This window comes from Callorhinus ursinus, unplaced genomic scaffold, assembly GCF_003265705.2.
Source record: "Callorhinus ursinus isolate GAN/ISIS: 27379988/994484 unplaced genomic scaffold, GSC_fseal_2.0 scaffold12, whole genome shotgun sequence".
Lineage (NCBI taxonomy): Eukaryota > Metazoa > Chordata > Mammalia > Carnivora > Otariidae > Callorhinus > Callorhinus ursinus.
The window spans coordinates 50,394,354-50,412,932 of NW_027397074.1; the positions used below are offsets into that span (position 1 = coordinate 50,394,354).

Genomic DNA, 18,579 nt, shown 5'->3' on the forward strand with positions numbered 1-18,579 from the left:
AAAATGCTTTCTTTGGTTCCTAAGACTTAGTGGCTCTATGACCACAGAGCTGAACTCAAGAGTTCTTTGGTTTTGTCATAAAGCATCAGTGACCTCTAAATTCAGAATTTTCTTTCATTTCAAACAACCTATACATTTCAGGACACTTAACAAAAGTCCTAAACCATCTGCCAAATCCCTCAATGGGGAGTGGAGGATGGGAGAGAGGTGACAGTGTGTGTAGGGCAAAACCCTTTCCCCCCCGCCCAGGAGTCATAGAATTTCAGCTCACTTGCTAATTATCTACCTGAGAGGTTTAGCATCAGTCCTTTTTAAGATCATCTGATGAGTAAGGTTTGGGAGTGCCAATGGTGTATTTATTTAATAAAACACCAATCCTGCCAAATGCTAATTTCCCACGAAGTTCATAAAAGCGGGACAGGTGATTGAATAACTCATACAAGATGAATATAAATTAATTTCTCAGAGTCACACTGATCTTATTTCAGTTGCATTAAAATGTACTATTAGAGAACCTAAAGGTTGTTTTTGTAATTTTAACTATTATTGTTTACTTTAAGAAAAAATTACTTTTAAACATGCATAAAAACATAATAAAAGGCCCATAAGAACATTTCATTGAAGAACATCCTATTCTTTTTCCTCAAAAATCAAAACTTGTTAAAAGCATATGCAGGCTTCTTTGGGGGAAGTGTACTCATTTTCTCTCAGAAAAGTAATAAGGCAATCAATCCTACTTTCTTATATTAAAAGTCACTATGTATGGGCGCCTGGGTGGCTCAGTCGTTAAGTGTCTGCCTTCGGCTCAGGTCGTGATCCCAGAGTCCTGGGATTGAGTCCCACATCGGGCTCCCTGCTCCACGGGGGGCCTGCTTTTCCCTCTCCCACTCCCCCTGCTTGTGTTCCCTCTCTCGCTGTGTCTCTCTCTGTCAAATAAATAAATAAAATTTAAAAAAGTCACTATGTAATATGACATTTTAGCCATCAGCAATCTACTTCACTATAACCTTAAACAAAAATAATTTGTTGATCATTCACCCCAACCTGATTACCTTATTGAAGGAAAAAAGGGGAAATAATACTGCATTAAAATTGATACTCAGTATATTCACAAGTAGGTGAATATACTGAAATTACCAACACAATGAAAGCTTAATTTGTATCTAGAACAGGAGAAAAGGATACCAGGATTCTTGGCTTCTATTCCCAGTTCTTTCAATGACCTCTCTGTAATATCAGCCTAATCATTAAACCCATCAGTGCCTCATGTTCCTCATCTAAAGGAATGGGAAAGAGAGGAACTCACTAAACTTTGTTTCTCACAACTGTAAAGAGGTGAGGTTTCACAATAATTATGGCTGAAAGGAAGATTAGATCACCAGAAACAAAGCCTGGTGGAAAGTACCATTCAACCAATTTTGACCCACAAAATGACAATTTCATACATTTCACTAATATTGATGAAACCTGAGAACCTGGCATTATTTATGTAACAAGACGATAGGTTACTTGATTACAAACAGAAGGCAAAACAAAACAATATAGCCCCAAACAAAATTAACATTTTAATTTTATCAAGTACTTCATCACTTAAAACTCAAATGATATAACATCAGAAGAGTACATACTATATAATTTCATTTTTACATAGTTCAAAAACAGGCAAAACTAATTTATGGTATTAGAAATCAGAATAGTGGTTACCACCGAGGGATGGGTTATAACCTAGGAAGAGGCATCAGGTACTGGGTGCTAGAAATGTTCTATATCTTCATCTAGGCAGTGGTTACATATGCACAAATACTACACATTTAAGACTTGTGAACTTTACTGAATGTGAGTTATACCTTAATCTTTTAAATGGTATATGAAAAAATCAGTATCTTTGAAAACATATTTATTGCCCAATTTGTCTGCATTATAATAGATAATCTACTAATTTTAGTATCTCCAAATTCAACAGAACCCAATATAGTTTCTCAATTGTAAGTTAAAAAAAAAAGAGAGAGAGATGAAAAGGCACTGCTCATGTCACTCAGGAACTGAGAAAGTCAACTTTACTTCAGGATTCCCAAAAATGTCACACTCCCAGTTAGGAGCACTTCAGTGTTACCCAACAAGTAACAATGATTATAAGGTGACACTGTCATTTTTTGGTCAGAAACTGTTATTATTTTACAGTTAGAAATATGCAGGGTATTCTATAATGCCACTTTAAACACCATTTGAAATAACAATGAACATGCCAGAAAACAAACTTCCCCATGGCTTTCCACTTAGGATGAAGACAAAACTCCTAACCATGGCATATGAAGTCATTCACGGTCAGGTCACTCTGCCTCTCTGGCCGCCTTGCACCATGTTCCCATTAATCAGTCCACTCTAGTAGCTTCCTTTCATTCTGTCAATCCCTCGCACTCACCATTCTAGCTCCAGACACAACACCTCTTCATACACTGTCCCCTATACTTGGAGAGCCCTTCCTCCCCTGTGTTAGATTAATTCTCACTCACCCTTCAGTTCAAATATCACTTGTCCAGGACAACTTCCCAGGAAGGTTCTTTGAAGCACTTGTCACAGCTGCAGTTTTACATTGGTTTGTATGATGGCCTACTCCAATACTGAAATTGTCTTTTTATGGCATACACCTGTTTGTTTTTGCTGGCTCACTGCCTTGCTTATGAAAGGATGGCCAAAGATGCAGCCACGGGAAGACAATATTTGAGAGAAAGGAAAGGATACAGGATTTGAATGCCTGAAGGTTGAGAAAAAGAATCATACCAAGATGGCATAAAAAAAATGAAACAGTGATGTTGAAGACAAGTTTTAATGGCAGGTACCTACTGCTATAACACAAACAGGAGCTATGGGCCTAACTGTATTCATCCCATATGGCCAAACAGTGGCCTTAAGATGACTTTTGTCTCCAGTATTTTTAAACATTCACTTTTGTTACAAAGGAGCTTCATTTCCAGATGACTCGTTAATTATTTCTTTTCATTAATCACTTATATCCCATACAAAATATGGGCAGTAGGAAATCAAAAACTAACATAATATGGCTTCTGACAGCTTTTTGTTACTTATTGAATGAGCTAGAGGTCTTCTGTCTCGAAAATTTTATAATAAAGTATGATTTTTCCAGGCAAAACTTATTTACAGCTTGCTTGTGATAAAAACTTTAAAAAGAACACCTTGAGTAAACTATCAGATAATATACCACTGATGTTAAATGAGATCTTCCTGTTGAACTTTGTGGCTTAAATCAACATATAGTCATTGTTAACAGTGTTCTGCCTTTCCTAGTGGTTGAAAACATGGGCTTTGGAATGGAACTTACCCAATCTGAATCTTGGCTATTTATTAGTAGCTGTGACCTTGACCAAGTTAACTTCTTTGTGCTTCAGTTTCCTTATCTGTAAATGGGGTAATACTACTACATATTTCATAGTATTGGGGTGAAGATTGAAAATGTTAATGTATATGAAGTGCTAAGAACAGTGCCAGCCTGTAGTAAGCAGCCTGTGTTAACTACCAGTATTGTTAAATTCAATATTATATTCAGCTCCTACAGAAATACTCCATGGGATAATATAAATGGGAAAGTATTTAGAATCATTACATTTGGACTTCCAAGGTAAATTTAACAGTAATTGCATCTACATTCTAGAATCAACACTTTAGTGGCTTTAGTATAATAAACTATCTTTCAAAGGTATGAGAAGGCAAACAAAAACTTCTGATTTGATTCCATTTCAAACAGTATACATAGCATAGACATCTTATTTTACTTCTCCAGTCAGCAGTTCTACCAGGACATTATATTTAGATTATATTAAATTATGACTAATAAGTCAAAAGAAAGATATCATACAGAAAGAGATTTCAGAAATATTTAATTGCTTCACTCCTGAGATTAGAAACCACCAGAAGAACATGGGCTTCTTAGGTATTAATGAGTAGTGAGAGGATAGTAAGGGAAAAGGGGGGCATATTTTCAGCTATACTCTCTTTAAGTTTCTAAATGTCCAAATTGGGTTTTCTATTATGTTAGTGAAATTGCTTGTTACAGGGTTCTGAAACTACCATTTTAATTAGTCAAGTACTATATAAAAGAAATAAACTATTTTGAAAAATCACCTAATCAATTATTTTTAAAAGGGCTGTTAATTTGATGCTCTAGATGCCTCAAATGGCTGCTTTAATTCTTACTGAACTATAGAAACTCACTGCGAAATTATCTATCTCAGGCTATTGCAACATGCATAGTTGGAGTGATTCCTGCTGCTAAATTACAGAAATGGAGTTGAGACAAGAGGACAGAGTCTACTGTTTCATAAAGCACCTCTCCTTAAACTTCCATCTCCACCTACTGAAAAGGAGATCCACTTTGTTGCTGACTGGTTGGTCAGAATACCCACTTTCTAATACTACTATTACCATAATCGTATTCTCTCTCTACAACGATTGTTTTGTTTTGGGGAAATTATTTTAATTGATATTATTCTAAATAGTTGTCTAAAAACCTTCACTTTGACGGAATCAAGACTATATTTTTCTCCAAGGCAGTGGTTTTTAAATGGGGAGGGGAGTTATTTTTGCCCTCTGGGAACACTTGACAATGTCTGGTGACATTTTGGTCATCACAACTGTGTGTGTATGTGGGGGGGCGGTGCTACTGGCATCTAGTAAGTAGAGGCCAGGAGTACTGTTAAACATTCTACAATGCATAGGACAGCCCTCCACAGCAAAGAATGGTCCATTAATTCAATGTTAATAGTGCAAAGCTGAGAGACCCTGCTCCAAAACAAAAAGAAGGTATGGTATTTTTGAGTAACTTTCAAATTTTTCATTGTAATTTAAGATGAAAAAATAGTGTGAAAAAAAGTGAAAAAAAATTTGATGTAGATCAAATTACATTTTAAAAAAACTAATGCTAATTTAAGTTGCTTCTTAAATCTTGTGCTTCCTGTCAACATAAGTAATAAGATACAGTATCAGCTCCCTATTTTAAAAAACCGAACATGAAGTAAAACACCATAAAATTAAGACCACAAGTATTTTCATTGGAAAGGAATTCAGTTTAGAATTTAAAAACCGATAGGAAAAAAAATGGTCTGTTTGGTACTGCAATGCCTGATAGTAAAAAATTCCAGCCTTATTTTGACACTAGCTTGAGGATTAGGCATTTCCCTTTACTCTGTTGTTCTTCATCATGATACTGGACTACCACGAACCCTGTCTTGCAGAAATGTTGTGCAGAACTGAATGCCGGGATAATGGCCAAGAAAATTCTTCTAATATGTAATATAATATTTAAAAGGTTAACAACCATACTTTTTTTTTTTTTTAATAAAAGGCAAGTAAACTTTCTGACCTGGGGTCTGAACACCCATTTCTTCAGGTTCGTATAATACATACTAGAGAGTGACCTACTAATAATACCAACTGAAAACGTTCTAAGAATTAAAGCATAGAGAGAAATAAACACTGCGTAAACACTCATATACAGGAATGTGTTCCTTTGCTTAGCTCTGATTTTTCTGAACATTCTAGAAAATTAGACGCCAGGACCGTATAACACGTAATTCGCTTTGAAATGAAATATTTAGACAGCACATTTGTAGGGCCAGTAATGTGTATATCATAATTTACTTCCCTAGATTCCATGGCACGTGCTTACTGATAATAAGCGACAAAAGGAAAAGGGACCGTTTTTCTGTCTTCCCTCCGCGCATTTTCTCTGAGCACCGCCAGCGCCCCAGGCACTGTTCCCGGCGCCAGGTTGAGCGCCCGCGACTCGCGCGGAGCCCACATCCTACCGTTACCTCGGCCTCTGGGCGGTTGGGGCCCCGAGTCGCCCCACACCCGCCGCCAGCGGCTGGGAGGACGCTGGCCGCCCCTGCCAGCCCAGGGGCCAGCCCTTCCCGGCACTCACCCGTCACGCGAATGGACTCCAGCATCGTCCCGCCGAGGCCGCGGGCGGCTGGCTGGCTCCACCGGCGCGGGGGACGAGGGCCAGCGGGAACCGGCCGGACCGCCTCTAGCTTCTGGCCGGGGCCTCAGAGGCGGGTCGCGGCGGGAGGCTGCTCTCCGCAACCTGGGGCAGGATAAAGCGGGTAAGGACAGACGAAGAACGTTCGGACACGGCTGCGAGAAGCGCTCTCTCCAGCCCACAGGTGCGGGAAGGTACACACAGCTACTCTACAGACGGCAGCTGCGCTTAGAACCAGCCGCCGTGACGTTGCCGCTCCCCCGTTGCTAGGAAACGCTCCTCGCCGTCCTCGTGCGCTGCGCTTCACAGAGCCTGCGCGCCGCTTGGGGCGCTAGCGCGCCGGCGGCTATGCTCGAAAGGACGTGCGAGAAGGGAGGGAAACTACAACTCCCGGCGTGCACAGCGTAGGCCCGTGTCTCCGTGGTCTGTGTGGGCTGCGCCCAGGGAGAGGCCTGGGTCTCCTGCCACTGCTCTACCCGCATCTTATAATTCCTATAGACGTTTTTGCCTTGTTCAAGACGGCTGAACACTGCGGGAACTTCACAAGAGAGAGGCGGTTGGACATGACCACTCCAGCTGTGAATTGCAAAGCCAGTCTCCTCCGCCCTTTAGTTAAAAGGTTAGGAAAAGCTAAAGCAACTTTAGGTTGAAAGGTGTTAATGAGCATCTTCATTATTTGAGGAAGCTCAAATACATTTATCAGTTGAGTATTCCAGTTTAATATCTTTAATAAAATACAAATTTTCTTTTTTTTAAGATTTTATTTATTTATTTGGGAGAGAGAGAACACAGAGGGAGAACGGGAGGGAGAAGCAGGCTCCCTGCTGACCCCGCGCAGGCTTGATCCCCGCAGTCTGGGATCATGACCTGAGCGGAAAGCAAGCACTTAACCGACTGAGCCACGTAGGCGCCCCTAAAATATACATTTTAATTTATGATTGTGCAACCGATACCGCTGGATGTTGTCTTCAGTTTGTTATTCCGTGGAAAATGTAGAGACATTCAACATTTTTTGAGAGCCTGATGTGTGCAAGGTTCTGAGACAGGCCTGGAGGAAATAAGGTAAATGAACTAAGTCTCCCCAAACTTACAGTTTAGGATGAACTCATAAGATAGTGTTGTCACTGTCAAATTTCTGAGCCACATTTTCTCTTTACCCTTCCTCGAGGTTGAGACAGGACACAGAAATCACTGAAATTTGTTTTCAAACTCAGGAACAAAAGTTATGTTAACATCATAATCTAGGAATGACAGAAAATGTGTGAGAATTTGTCACTTCTTGATCAGTTAGGAGGAAACAGTGGAAATTTAACTATCACAAATAGTAGAAAACCTTACATCGTATTCTGTCTGAAAATCCTGTGAATAGTATCTTCAAAATATACCCAGAAGCCAGCCACTTCTCACTATCACCACTGCCACCCTCCTGTTTCAAGCTGCCATCTCTTGTTGGATTATAGCTATAGCCTAAATGATCTCCATATTTCCACCCCTGCCCTCTTCACTTTATTCTCAAAATTCAGTGGCCAGTGTGGTCCTGTTAAAAAGTCAGATGTCACTCTTCTGTGCAGAACACTTCAATGGCTTCCATTCTTACCTATGAGGTCCTTTATGACCCAGCCACCTGTCATCCCTTTGATCTCATTTCCCCCCACTCTCTGCCTTGGTCTCTTCCAGACACATTGGCTTCCTTGATATTTCTCAACTATGCCAGCACTGGTTCACCTCAAGGCCTTTGTAACTGGGGATTCCCCCTGCCTAGAATGCTCTTCCTCCCAGAGAGCCAAAGAACTAGCTCCTTCACCTCTTTCGGAATTTAACCCAAATGTCACTTCTCAGTGAGGCCTTTCCTGGCCACTGAATTTAAAATTCTACTTCTTTCTCAGATTTCCTACCCTACTTCTCTGTTTCATTTTTTCCCCTTTAGTACTGAACACTAATTTATCAAATATTTTACTGATTTATCTTGTCTCCATCCTTAGAATAAAATCTCCATAAGTGAAGTGATTTTTGCTTGTTCACTGCTAATATTCCCAATATCTATAATAGAGCCTGGCACACAGTAGGTACTCAATAAACATTTGTAAATTAACGAATAAGTAGACAGTAGAAAGTATGCATTTTCAATGATAACTCAAAGAAAATAGAATGATATAAAATGGCCATGTAAAGAAGGAATCTTCAGGTTAGAGCACTTGATAGAGTTTTGAGCAATGAATCCTTGCATTCATAAGGGCAGTTATTCCTGCAACATATGTCCTGAGGAAAATAAAAGGCTATAAATGAACCTTACATACCTATCTTCCTTACATAACTAAAACTCTGAAATTTGCTTTCCAAGTTTGCTATAAAAATGCATCTATTAGCACTGCAAATTTCTAGTTTTTAAAGTCACTGCAATTTAAGAATTATTTCTCAAAAAAAAAAAAAAGACTCCTAAAAGATGTTTCCAACTCATATATTCAGCATTTATGTAAAGAATTTACTCGGAATGCTTTTACTAAAGCATACTTAATCATATTGCCCATTTTAATTACATTCTGAAGAAATCAAAATGTATTTATTTATATATAAGGCGCTGGGCTTAGTACTTTTAGAGTACATTATAAAACACGATATTTATCCCCAAGAAACTTACTGACTAGTTAGGAAAGGGTTTATACACACATACACACACACCAAAGTTAGAAAAGGATGTGCCCTAAAGATGTACCTCCTTCTTAAGAATTATAAAAATAAACAATTTGATGCCCCTGTAGTTAGATGCACCTAGAACATTATTTCATTATTCACTTTTAAAATTATTTTTATGGTCACCCTACCAATATTTCCTTGTGGATAATTTTGATTTCTAAATAATCTTTAGTGATAAGTGTTATTAAAGGTGCATATCAATTTAATCAAAGCATTTTGAAAAGATATTCCTTGTGTACTATTAGGCACTGAAGTACTCTTGCTAACAAATTTGCGAGTACAAAGAGTTTATCTAATTTCTTACAACACTAGTACTGTTATCAGCTCCTTCTACCATTCTGCCTATGCGATTATTCATCCTCAGCAAGCTTTGTACATCTGCTTTGTTAATTATTGATTTGTGCTATGCCTGCTTAGTATTTCCATTGGGTGCAGCATCTGCAGCTGTCCACTTGGCTGCTTTTGAGTCAGCATTGTTTTTACATATCCGCCAGAACAATGAACAATTCCATCTTTCTGAGAAACTTTTCTTTATATCCGTTTCTATATAAACCATTAATATTGAGACAAAAGAATTGATGTGATTATCAATTACTCCATTTTCAAAGCACTGTTGGAAAATAAAGCTAAAAATTTATTAAAATTTATTAAAACTGCCTTTAGTAATTTATATTTAAGGAGGCACCCTCCCTAAACTTAGGTTTTCCAATAGTAGCTAAGGATGCCATTGTAGTTATCCTACTATAACATTATATTTCATTTTACTTTTATAGTCATTTTTACATACACTACCAACATTATATTGTGGATCATATTGATTACTGAATATTTTAATGATGACTTCCATAAATTTTAGATACGAAAAACAGAAAAATAGGAATTTTGATAGAAATTCTTTTTTGTGTGGTGGGATTTTTATGTTATGGATAAAGAGCTTATATTTTTCTTATTTTATCAGTAACTTTTACATAGTTTACATAGTAAACTATTCATAATCCATGGAGTTTCTGAAAAAAAGTCAAAACATCTCTGTAGTAAGGGGATCATTTTTTTGTTTTAGAAAACAGATCAACAACCTCCTTTTTAAAGACTTAAACACATTTATTTGATCATTTACTTTGAATGAGGGAGTTGTGTAGTAAAGAGTAAGAAAAAGGAAGAGAGAGATGGGGAAGACTGGAGAAGGCTGCTAATTAATAAGTATTGCTACTGCTAGTGGAAAGACAAATAATTACAATATTTCACCTTCTATAGAAAAGGTTCATATTGTTGAGGGCCGATCAAGTATACATTATGCTTGAAACTGAGAAAAAGTTCAATTTCTTAAGAAGTTATCTCAGAAAAAAAAAAGAAGTTATCTCAGTAACTAAAAGGAATTAGAACATTAAAATAATATTCACTTAAATTTTAGATAAGAATTTAAAAGAATGGGGGAGGAGAAGTTTCGAGAAAATACTTTTGACTTCCCTTCCTGTTTATTGGAAGCCATTTATAACATTCTATGTCATTGAAAATATATGAATTGAGGAAAATTAATCTGCAGCAGTCTGCCATTATAAAAGAACAGAGCAACTCTACTTGAACACCCCATTCTAACAAACATTAACAGAAGCCTCAGGGCAAGCTGTAAACAATGTTCCTTGACTCATAAAAGAAAAAAAAATCCAAGGAATAGTTGGTTTCTGTGGCTTTTGAAAAAAAATTTTTTTTGAGTGACATTTGAATGCCTTCAGGATGTCTGTATTGAAAGAATGGAATGTTTTCTGTATGTCTTTTTCAGGAGAATGAAAAGCTTTAAGTGGGAGACAAACCAAAGAATGCTTTGTGAAACCTCCTCTGCCTTTTCACTTCAATGAAAATAGAACAGCACAAAAATCCTGAGAAACACTGATTTTTTTGATAGGATGTTTTGTTGTAAATGATTGGGGGAGGAAGGATATTTTTTAGTCAGACCAAAAAAAATATTGCCTGTCTTAATTTTATTTTGAAAAAAACAAGATGTGCATTAGTTGACTCCTTCCACAGATTTGTTAAGTGCCTCCTATATGCAAGGCAAAAAGATGAAGAAGATATGATACCTACCCTCAAGAGAACTTACTGATAGTGCATACACACATATGTAAACATGATGTATGCACATCAACCAGTCTTTGAGCACATACATGAGGATGCTGTGGTGAGAGTCCCAGTTCTCTTAGAACATATGTTAAGTGGGAGAAACAAACAAGGATCGAGTTAACCAAAGTATAATTACAAAGAGGTGCTATGAAGTACAGTAAATCCAGGGAGTATGCTAGAGGGTGACTTGTCCTAGGCGGGGTCTGAAAAGGCCTCTTTGACAAAGCGACTTTTGAGCTGAGATCTGAAGGATAAGAGTCAGCCATGGTCAGTTTGGCTCGGTGGGGGGTCGGGGGTTGGGGAGACAAACATTCTAGGTGGAGGGGATTGTAAATGCAAAAGCCCTGAGATGGCAATGATCTTGACATGATCCTGGAACTACATGAAGGTCAGCATGATTGGAGTCCAGTGAGCTGGGGGAAGTGGTAGGAGAAAAGATCTCAGGGGTAGGCGGGGGCCAGCGAAAGGAATTTGGACTTTATTCGAAATGCAATCAGAAGCCACTGGTTGATTTTAAACAGGGCAGTGACATAATATGGCTTGTTCTTAAAGATTGTACTGACTGTTCTGAGGACAATAGATAAGAGGGTGAGAATGGAAGTGGGGAAACCAGATAGGAGACTTACAGTGGGCCAAGTGAGGGTGATGATGGCTTAGGAGTGGAATAGGAGCTGTAGAGAGGGAAAGAAGTAGACGACCCAGCATATATTCAGAGCAGTTGATCAGTAGGTTGAGTATGTGGGGAGGAGAGGAAGAAGGAATTGAACATGACTCCCAGGTTTTTGGCTTGAGCAACTGAGTGGATAGTAGTATTATGTATGGAAATGAAGAAGATGAGGGAAAAACAGGTTGAGTGGGGAATTCTATTTTGGTTATGTTAAGTTTAATATGCCAGTTAGAAGTCCACATCAATATTTCAAATAGGTGGTTGGATCATGCTAAATAAATAAATAAATCTGGGAGCCATCAGTATAAGGACAGTATTTTAAGTCAATGGGACTGATGAAATCACCCAGGGAGGGTCTATAAGTAGACAGGAGAGCTCAGGGTAGAATTTAGAGTTCTGTCATTTCGTTGTGGCACAAAGGAGAAGGAGCCAACAAAGTTCTTTTCTCAAATATACATATATATACACACACATACGCGGAGTAATATATACATAACTATACAACTATATATATATATGTGTGATACATGGGTTTTTTTCTGACCTGTTTAAGATTAGCTGGCAGACATGATGCCCTTTTACCCCTAAATACTTTAGATTATGCACATATATATGTAAATATGTGTATCTGTGTGTGTATGTGTACAGAGAGAAAGAGAGGGAATGAGAAGAAAGCAAATGTAGTAAAATGTTAATATATTAAGAATCTGGTTGAAAGACCTCCTGAATTCTATTTTTTCTATGTGTATATGTATAAAACTTCTGCAACTTTTCTTTTTAAGATTATTTATTTATTTATTTATTTGACAGAGAGACAGACAGCAAGAGAGGGAACACAAGCGGGGGAGTGGGAGAGAAAGCAGCAGGCTTCCCGTGGAGCAGGGAGCCCAATGCGGGGCTCGATCCCAGGACGCTGGGACCATGACCTGAGCTGAAGGCAGATGCTCAACCATCTGAGCCACCCAGGCGCCCCATAAAGCTTCTGCAACTTTTCTATAAGTCTGAAATCATATCAAAATAAAGTGGTACAAATTGAGTACTAAGGTGGAAAATGAACTAGGTGGGGAACCTTTTGAGACATGATATTCAGCTGGCCTCATACAGATATATCCAAAGGTGCTATGAGGACATTTCAATAGCAGGATCAAGGTGAGAAAGCCATGGATGTAGCAGAGCAGGGTATGTTCAGGAAACAGCAAATAATTGAGAGTTTTCTATTCTTTAAGTTACTTTCCTTGGCATTAAACATTAAGCAAAGTGAGTAGTAAACTCATTTGCAGAAGAGTAAGAGAGTGGGATGGGAAACTGATAGAGAATTTAATAGGGACTCAAATGGGTAAGAATGAAAGGATTCTGAGCAACATGAAACATTGTTAGATGGGATAAATTTGAAATGGAATTGGCTCAATGCTCAGCAAGCCGAAAAAAATAGGTTAGAAATTGGCAAGTTAAATGCGACAAGGACAAAGGGCCCAAGGAAAATGATATTGAAGTGGTTTCCCTTGGGGACTGGTTGGGTAGGGAACAGGTAAGACATAAAGGAGTGGGGCAGTGTTTGGGGGAGAGACCTGGAAAGGGCCAATAAGTTCTGGAAATCTTAGAATAGTCATAATCTTCTTGTTGCCTCCTGTACTATTTTAAGGGGTGGAATTAGGTGATCCTTACCAGCTCTTAAATTTTTTAAATTAATTAATTATTTATTTATTTTTAAAATTTCATTTATTTATTTGACAGAGAGAGCAAGCACAAGCAGGGGGAGCTGTAGAGGGAGAGGGAGAAGCAGGCTTCCCGCTGAGCAGGGAGCCCGATGCGGGGCTCGATCCCAGGATCCTGGGATCATGACCTGAGCCAAAGGCAGACGCTTAACAACTGAGCCACCCAGGCGCCCCTTAAATTTTTTTTAAACTCCCTTTTCTCTTACCCTCCTTTTCACAATAGATTGAACTACTTAGCACATGGCCTCATAGAAAACAGCAAGGTGGGAGATCAGGGCTAATTCAGAGTACAGGCTATAACATTTTTAATGTGCCCAAAAGTTAAGAAAGGAGAATGGCCTGAAGGTTAGGGTTGGGGGTGCTTGCAGGTTTAGCAAGAGTGAGCAGCAGTGGAGAAGAGGTAAGGATTTGAGATTACAATCAGGACGCCAGTTTTTGGGTTTGAAATCTTAGAGATGGAGCACTTCCAAGTGTTGATTAGCATACAAGTATGGCCATACATGTGATGGCTGAGCAGAAGAGAGGAAGAGATCAGTCTAGTCGGGAGCTTTGAGGAATGGTTAGGTCAGGGTGTAGGAGACTGTGGTCTCTGTGTTTATCAGCAAACATTTCTTGATGGCATGTTTCATGTCAGGCCTGAATGGTGCCAAGAAAGACCAGGGTGGTGCCTGACTTCGAGAAGCAAGGAAGTGGGGAGTGAACGTGAATGTCACAAATGCCAAAATTTGGAAGCATTAATGAGAGAGTAGAAGAACCACGGTCTAAAAATAGTATGTGAAGAGACGTTTTTGAAGTGTCTGGAAGAGAAACAAGTTCATGACAAACATCAATGGAGTACAGTGAATCTTCTTCTGACAACCATTTTAAGAAGATTTTATTTTTGATACTCAGTAGAGAGACTTTGATGTTTAAGGAACATCGGCTTCTGCTACTTTGTAATATTTAAGATCTGCTTTTCTTTAATATGGATCATTTTAAACATCTAAAAATAGGCTCTGTGAATAGAGCTTTAAAAAAAATCTAGGTATGGGGTGCCTGGGTGGCTCAGATGGTTAAGCGTCTGCCTTCAGCTCAGGTCATGATCCCAGGGTCCTGGGATTGAACCCCGCATGGGGCTTCAGCTCCACACTGGGCTCCCTGCTTAGCAGGGGGCCTGCTTCTCCCCCTCCCTCTGCTCCTCCCCTTTTTCATGTTTGCTCTCTCTCTCTCTGTATCTCTGTGTCTCGAATGAATAAATAAAAAAATCTCTAAAAAAAAATCTAGGTATGAAAAAGTAGTTATCAATATATAAATTATAGTGTGATAAGTACATAAAAGAATTGTTCCTCTTTATGAAAGGATTTGCTGTACTCCTTTAAATATGAATTTTCTTAACACCCTTACCACTTGAGAAAGTAAAAAGGAGATTAAAGCTGTATAGATTTTGAAAATAGTATGACTGTAGTTACACTGAGTTTTAAGAACAATACAGTATGTTCAGAAAGCACAATTTGTTTTCCCTACTCTGGAATATGAAACATTTTCATTGATTAAATTAGAAAAGAAAAAAATCTGATGCTAAGAACCATTAAAATGTGATGCTAGGGACCATTAATAGCAGAGATCGTAACAAATAAAACAGCCCTTTTCCGTAATATGTATACAACATTCTTTGATGGCTCTTATTTCTTCATTATAATAAATGTGTAAAAGAAGTGGCCCTTCAGCCAGATAACCTGAAGTAGAGAATTTGACTTTAATCCTTCTTGCCATTGCCTTGTGGTTAGACCTTGGCCTTTTCTCTCCCTGTAAAAATAAGAATATTCACATCATTGTATTATTTTGTGAATGAAATGAGTGTAAATGTATTTTGAAAAATTAACTGTAAATATATAACATTTGGAGTGTCTTTATTGAGTAAATGCTTTCCAATGCTTGTTTTTAGCCCTCCATCAATTTTATCTGTGAAAGATATGATTATTATTTCCTTTGTTGAAAAGGAAGTCTCTTAGAAAGAGCAAATACTCATTTATAAGTGTCACCTTTAATCTACATAGCCTTGATTCTATTCTTAAGTTAATGTAATAAGCTGTGGTCTTTACCTAAATAACTTGAGAGGTTGCGATTTTCATTTAAAAAACAGGGAAGATAGTTCTAGTGACTTTTAGAATCTTAACATCATTTAAGCCAAACTGCATAGTCTAACTACTAATAATCATGTGATTACAGCATACATTTCTTTTCAATAGTTAAAAAAGAACTTTTTTTTAAGAAAGCAATTCCAAGGGCGCCTGGGTGGCTCAGTTGGTTAGGCGACTGCCTTCGGCTCAGGTCATGATCCTGGAGTCCCGGAATCGAGTCCCGCATCGGGCTCCCTGCTCAGCAGGGAGTCTGCTTCTCCCTCTGACCCTCTTCCCTCTCGTGCTCTCTATCTCTCATTCTCTCTCTCTCAGATGAATAAATAAAATCTTTAAAAAAAAAAAAAAGAAAGCAATTCCAAGAGAAAAGCATGGTTGCCATTTTTCAGGCCTTTGGATGTAGCTCGAGGGCTCATTTACATAATTATTGTGTCTTTGGAGTTCCAAATAAATAAATTGAAATGTCTAAATTATAAACAGTCTAGGATTTGAAGTCAGGCAGATCTGGTTCAAGTTATTAGGTGATGGTCTGATCACTTAGCCTCTTTGTATCTCAGTTTCCCTATCTCTAAAATAGGAATAATATTTTATACTCATTCATTCAACAAACATCTACTGAACTTATGTTCCCAGAGGTGCTGGGTTACAGCTATAAATAAGACATGCTCTTGCCATTCTATAGCTTACACTCTAGTAGAAGAGACAGATAATAAACATAAATACATAACAAAACTTATTCCACATAGGGACGTCTGGGTGGCTCAGTCCGTTGAGCATCTGCCTTGGGCTCAGGTCATGATCCCAGGGTCCGGGGATCAAGTCCCACGTGGGCTCCCTGCTCAGCGGAGAGCCTGCTTCTCCCTCTGCCTGCCGCTTCCCCGCTTGTGCTCTCCCTCTCTTTCTCTGTCTCTGACAAATGAATAAATAAAATCTTTAAAAAAAAATTCCACATAAGTAGTAAATGCAATGAAGAAAATAAATCAGCGTAATAGGATGGAAAGTGACTGGGAGAGGGGGCAGAGAGGAAGGGTGTGGCCACCCAAACAGGGAAGTCTTCTTTGAGGAGGTAGTACATTCCAGCTCACACTCAATTAATGAGGAGCCAGACATGGGTCGATTTAGAGGAGGAGCATCTAGGAGGTGGAAAATTCTTGAAGAAAAAAGGAATTTGGTCTTTTTTTGTCCAGAAAAAAGCCTATGAGGCTGGAGCATAGTAAAAAAAAAGGGAGAATACTGTAGAGAAAAACAGAGTCCAGATCATTTAGGGCCTTGTAGATATGATAAAGAACTTGGATATTATTCTAATTGCAATGAAAGACATGAACTAGCTCTGAATAAGGAATTGACACTGCTTAATTTACATTTTAAGAAGATCCTTCTCTATAAATAAATTACCAAAACTAGTAAGATAGTTGAGTAGGTGTGCAATAATCAATTATGTTCCTACATACCAGTGATGATTTAAAAATAAATAAAAAGATATATGCAAAAAGTAGCAACAACAACAAAAGTACAAAGGAATAAATTAAAGATTTGTAGGGAAGCACATTATAAACATTTTTGGAAAATACTGAAGTAGGCCTAAATTAATGAAGATCTACCATGTTCACAAATGGAAAGTCTCAATGTCACAAAGACGTCAATTCTCCTCAAATTATGTGATAAATTCAGTACAATTCCAATAAAAATCTCAAGAGGATTTTTTTTTCTTTGTGGAGTTTGACAATCTGACCATAAATTGTAAAAACAGGGAGCCAAATAAGCCAAGTCAATTAGCCAAGTCAATTTAATTTTTAACTTGCCTACCAGGTATCAATACTTATAATTAAGACAGTTTGATGTTGGGAGAAGAATAAAGAGCTCCAAAATAGACCTCCATATACATAAAAAGTTGATATATTACAAAAGTGGCATTACAGGTCAGTGGGGAAAGAGTGGACAAAAAAGTGCTGCTAAGACATTTGGTTATCCAAATAAAAAAAAAATCAAACCAGATAATTTAAAGATAAAATGATGAAAACAATACATTTTAGTAGAAAATATGGGAGAACATCTTTATAACCTCAGAGTAGGGAAGGATTTCTTGAAACATAAAAAGCACAATCCCTAAAGGAAAATATACATATATCTAATTACATTAATTTTTTTAAAGATTTTATTCATTTATTTGAGAGAGAGAATGAGAGAGAGCATGAGGGGGGGGAGGGTCAGAGGGAGAAGCAGACTCCCCACTGAGCAGGGAGCCCGAGGCGGGACTCGATCCTGGGACTCCAGGATCATGACCTGAGCCGAAGGCAGTCACTTAACCAACTAAACCACCCAGGCACCCCTCTAATTACATTAATGTTAAACATTTCTGTACATCCAAGACATCCTAAGGTGAAAAGATAAACCATAAACTAAGAAAAGATAATTATAAGCTAAAAATAGTTATTTTTCCAGAAAATACTAAACAAACAACAAAAAGCCTATGAATCAATAAGAAAAAACTAAGTAACTGCATGGAAAAATAGGCAAAGCATATAGAGTTGAAATTCACAGAAAAGGAAAACTGAAAGACAAATAATCGCATGAAAATAATGCTCAAGTTCAGGAGTAAGAGAAGTGGACCCAGACAGGAATGGCAGAACCTAAAAAGTATCCACATGTTAGGGAGGCACTGAAGTAGCAGGCATGCTCACATACTGCTGAGTGAAGTAAAAATTGTGACAATCATTTTGAAGATTAAATTTATTTTTAATATCTGGCTATAATATTGAAATATTTTTATCAAAGTAATTCCTAGGTACATTACTGTAGATAAAATTTTGCATGTGTATAAAGGAGACATAAAAAATTTATAGCATCATGGAATCTTTGGAATGAAATATTGTTAATGAGCTAAACATCCATTAACAGGATAATGGATACATAAATTGCAAGTATATTCACACAATATAATACAGCCCTGAAAATTAAGGAAATGCAGCTATTAGTGAGGATGAATCTCATGAAAAGAATATGGAGCAGAAAAATAAACAATTGCAGAAAGATACATATAGTAAAAAAATTTTATGTAGATCACAACACATTATTAGGGATATATATGTAGATGTAATGAAAGTACATAAATTTCATGGGAATGATAAACATTAAAATCAGGAGAGTTTTACCCCTGGGGAGCAGAGGTGAGTGGAATTAAGCATATATTATACTTACATTATACATATATTATACTTATATTTTATATAAGTATAAAATATATAAAAATATATATAAATATATAAAATTATA

At 37.7% G+C, this 18,579-nt stretch overlaps 1 protein-coding gene across 4 annotated transcripts in view; it reads right to left on the reverse strand.

Moving 5' to 3' along the window:
• MATCAP2 (microtubule associated tyrosine carboxypeptidase 2) overlaps nt 1-18,579 on the reverse strand; it is a 59,002-nt gene that overhangs the window by 38,149 nt on the left and 2,274 nt on the right. For 2 of the 4 annotated variants that reach the window (XR_012380284.1, XM_025873156.2), the window contains exon 2: nt 14,905-14,974. Coding sequence is in view for 3 of the 4 variants with exons in the window: in XM_025873156.2 (XP_025728941.1) it covers nt 14,905-14,974 (70 nt within the window). In the remaining variant the exon portion in view is untranslated. Of the gene's footprint in view, nt 1-5,938; nt 6,709-14,904; nt 14,975-18,579 lie in introns of those variants that run through there. The other 2 variants (XM_073899077.1, XM_073899078.1) reach the window with 2 other exon arrangements.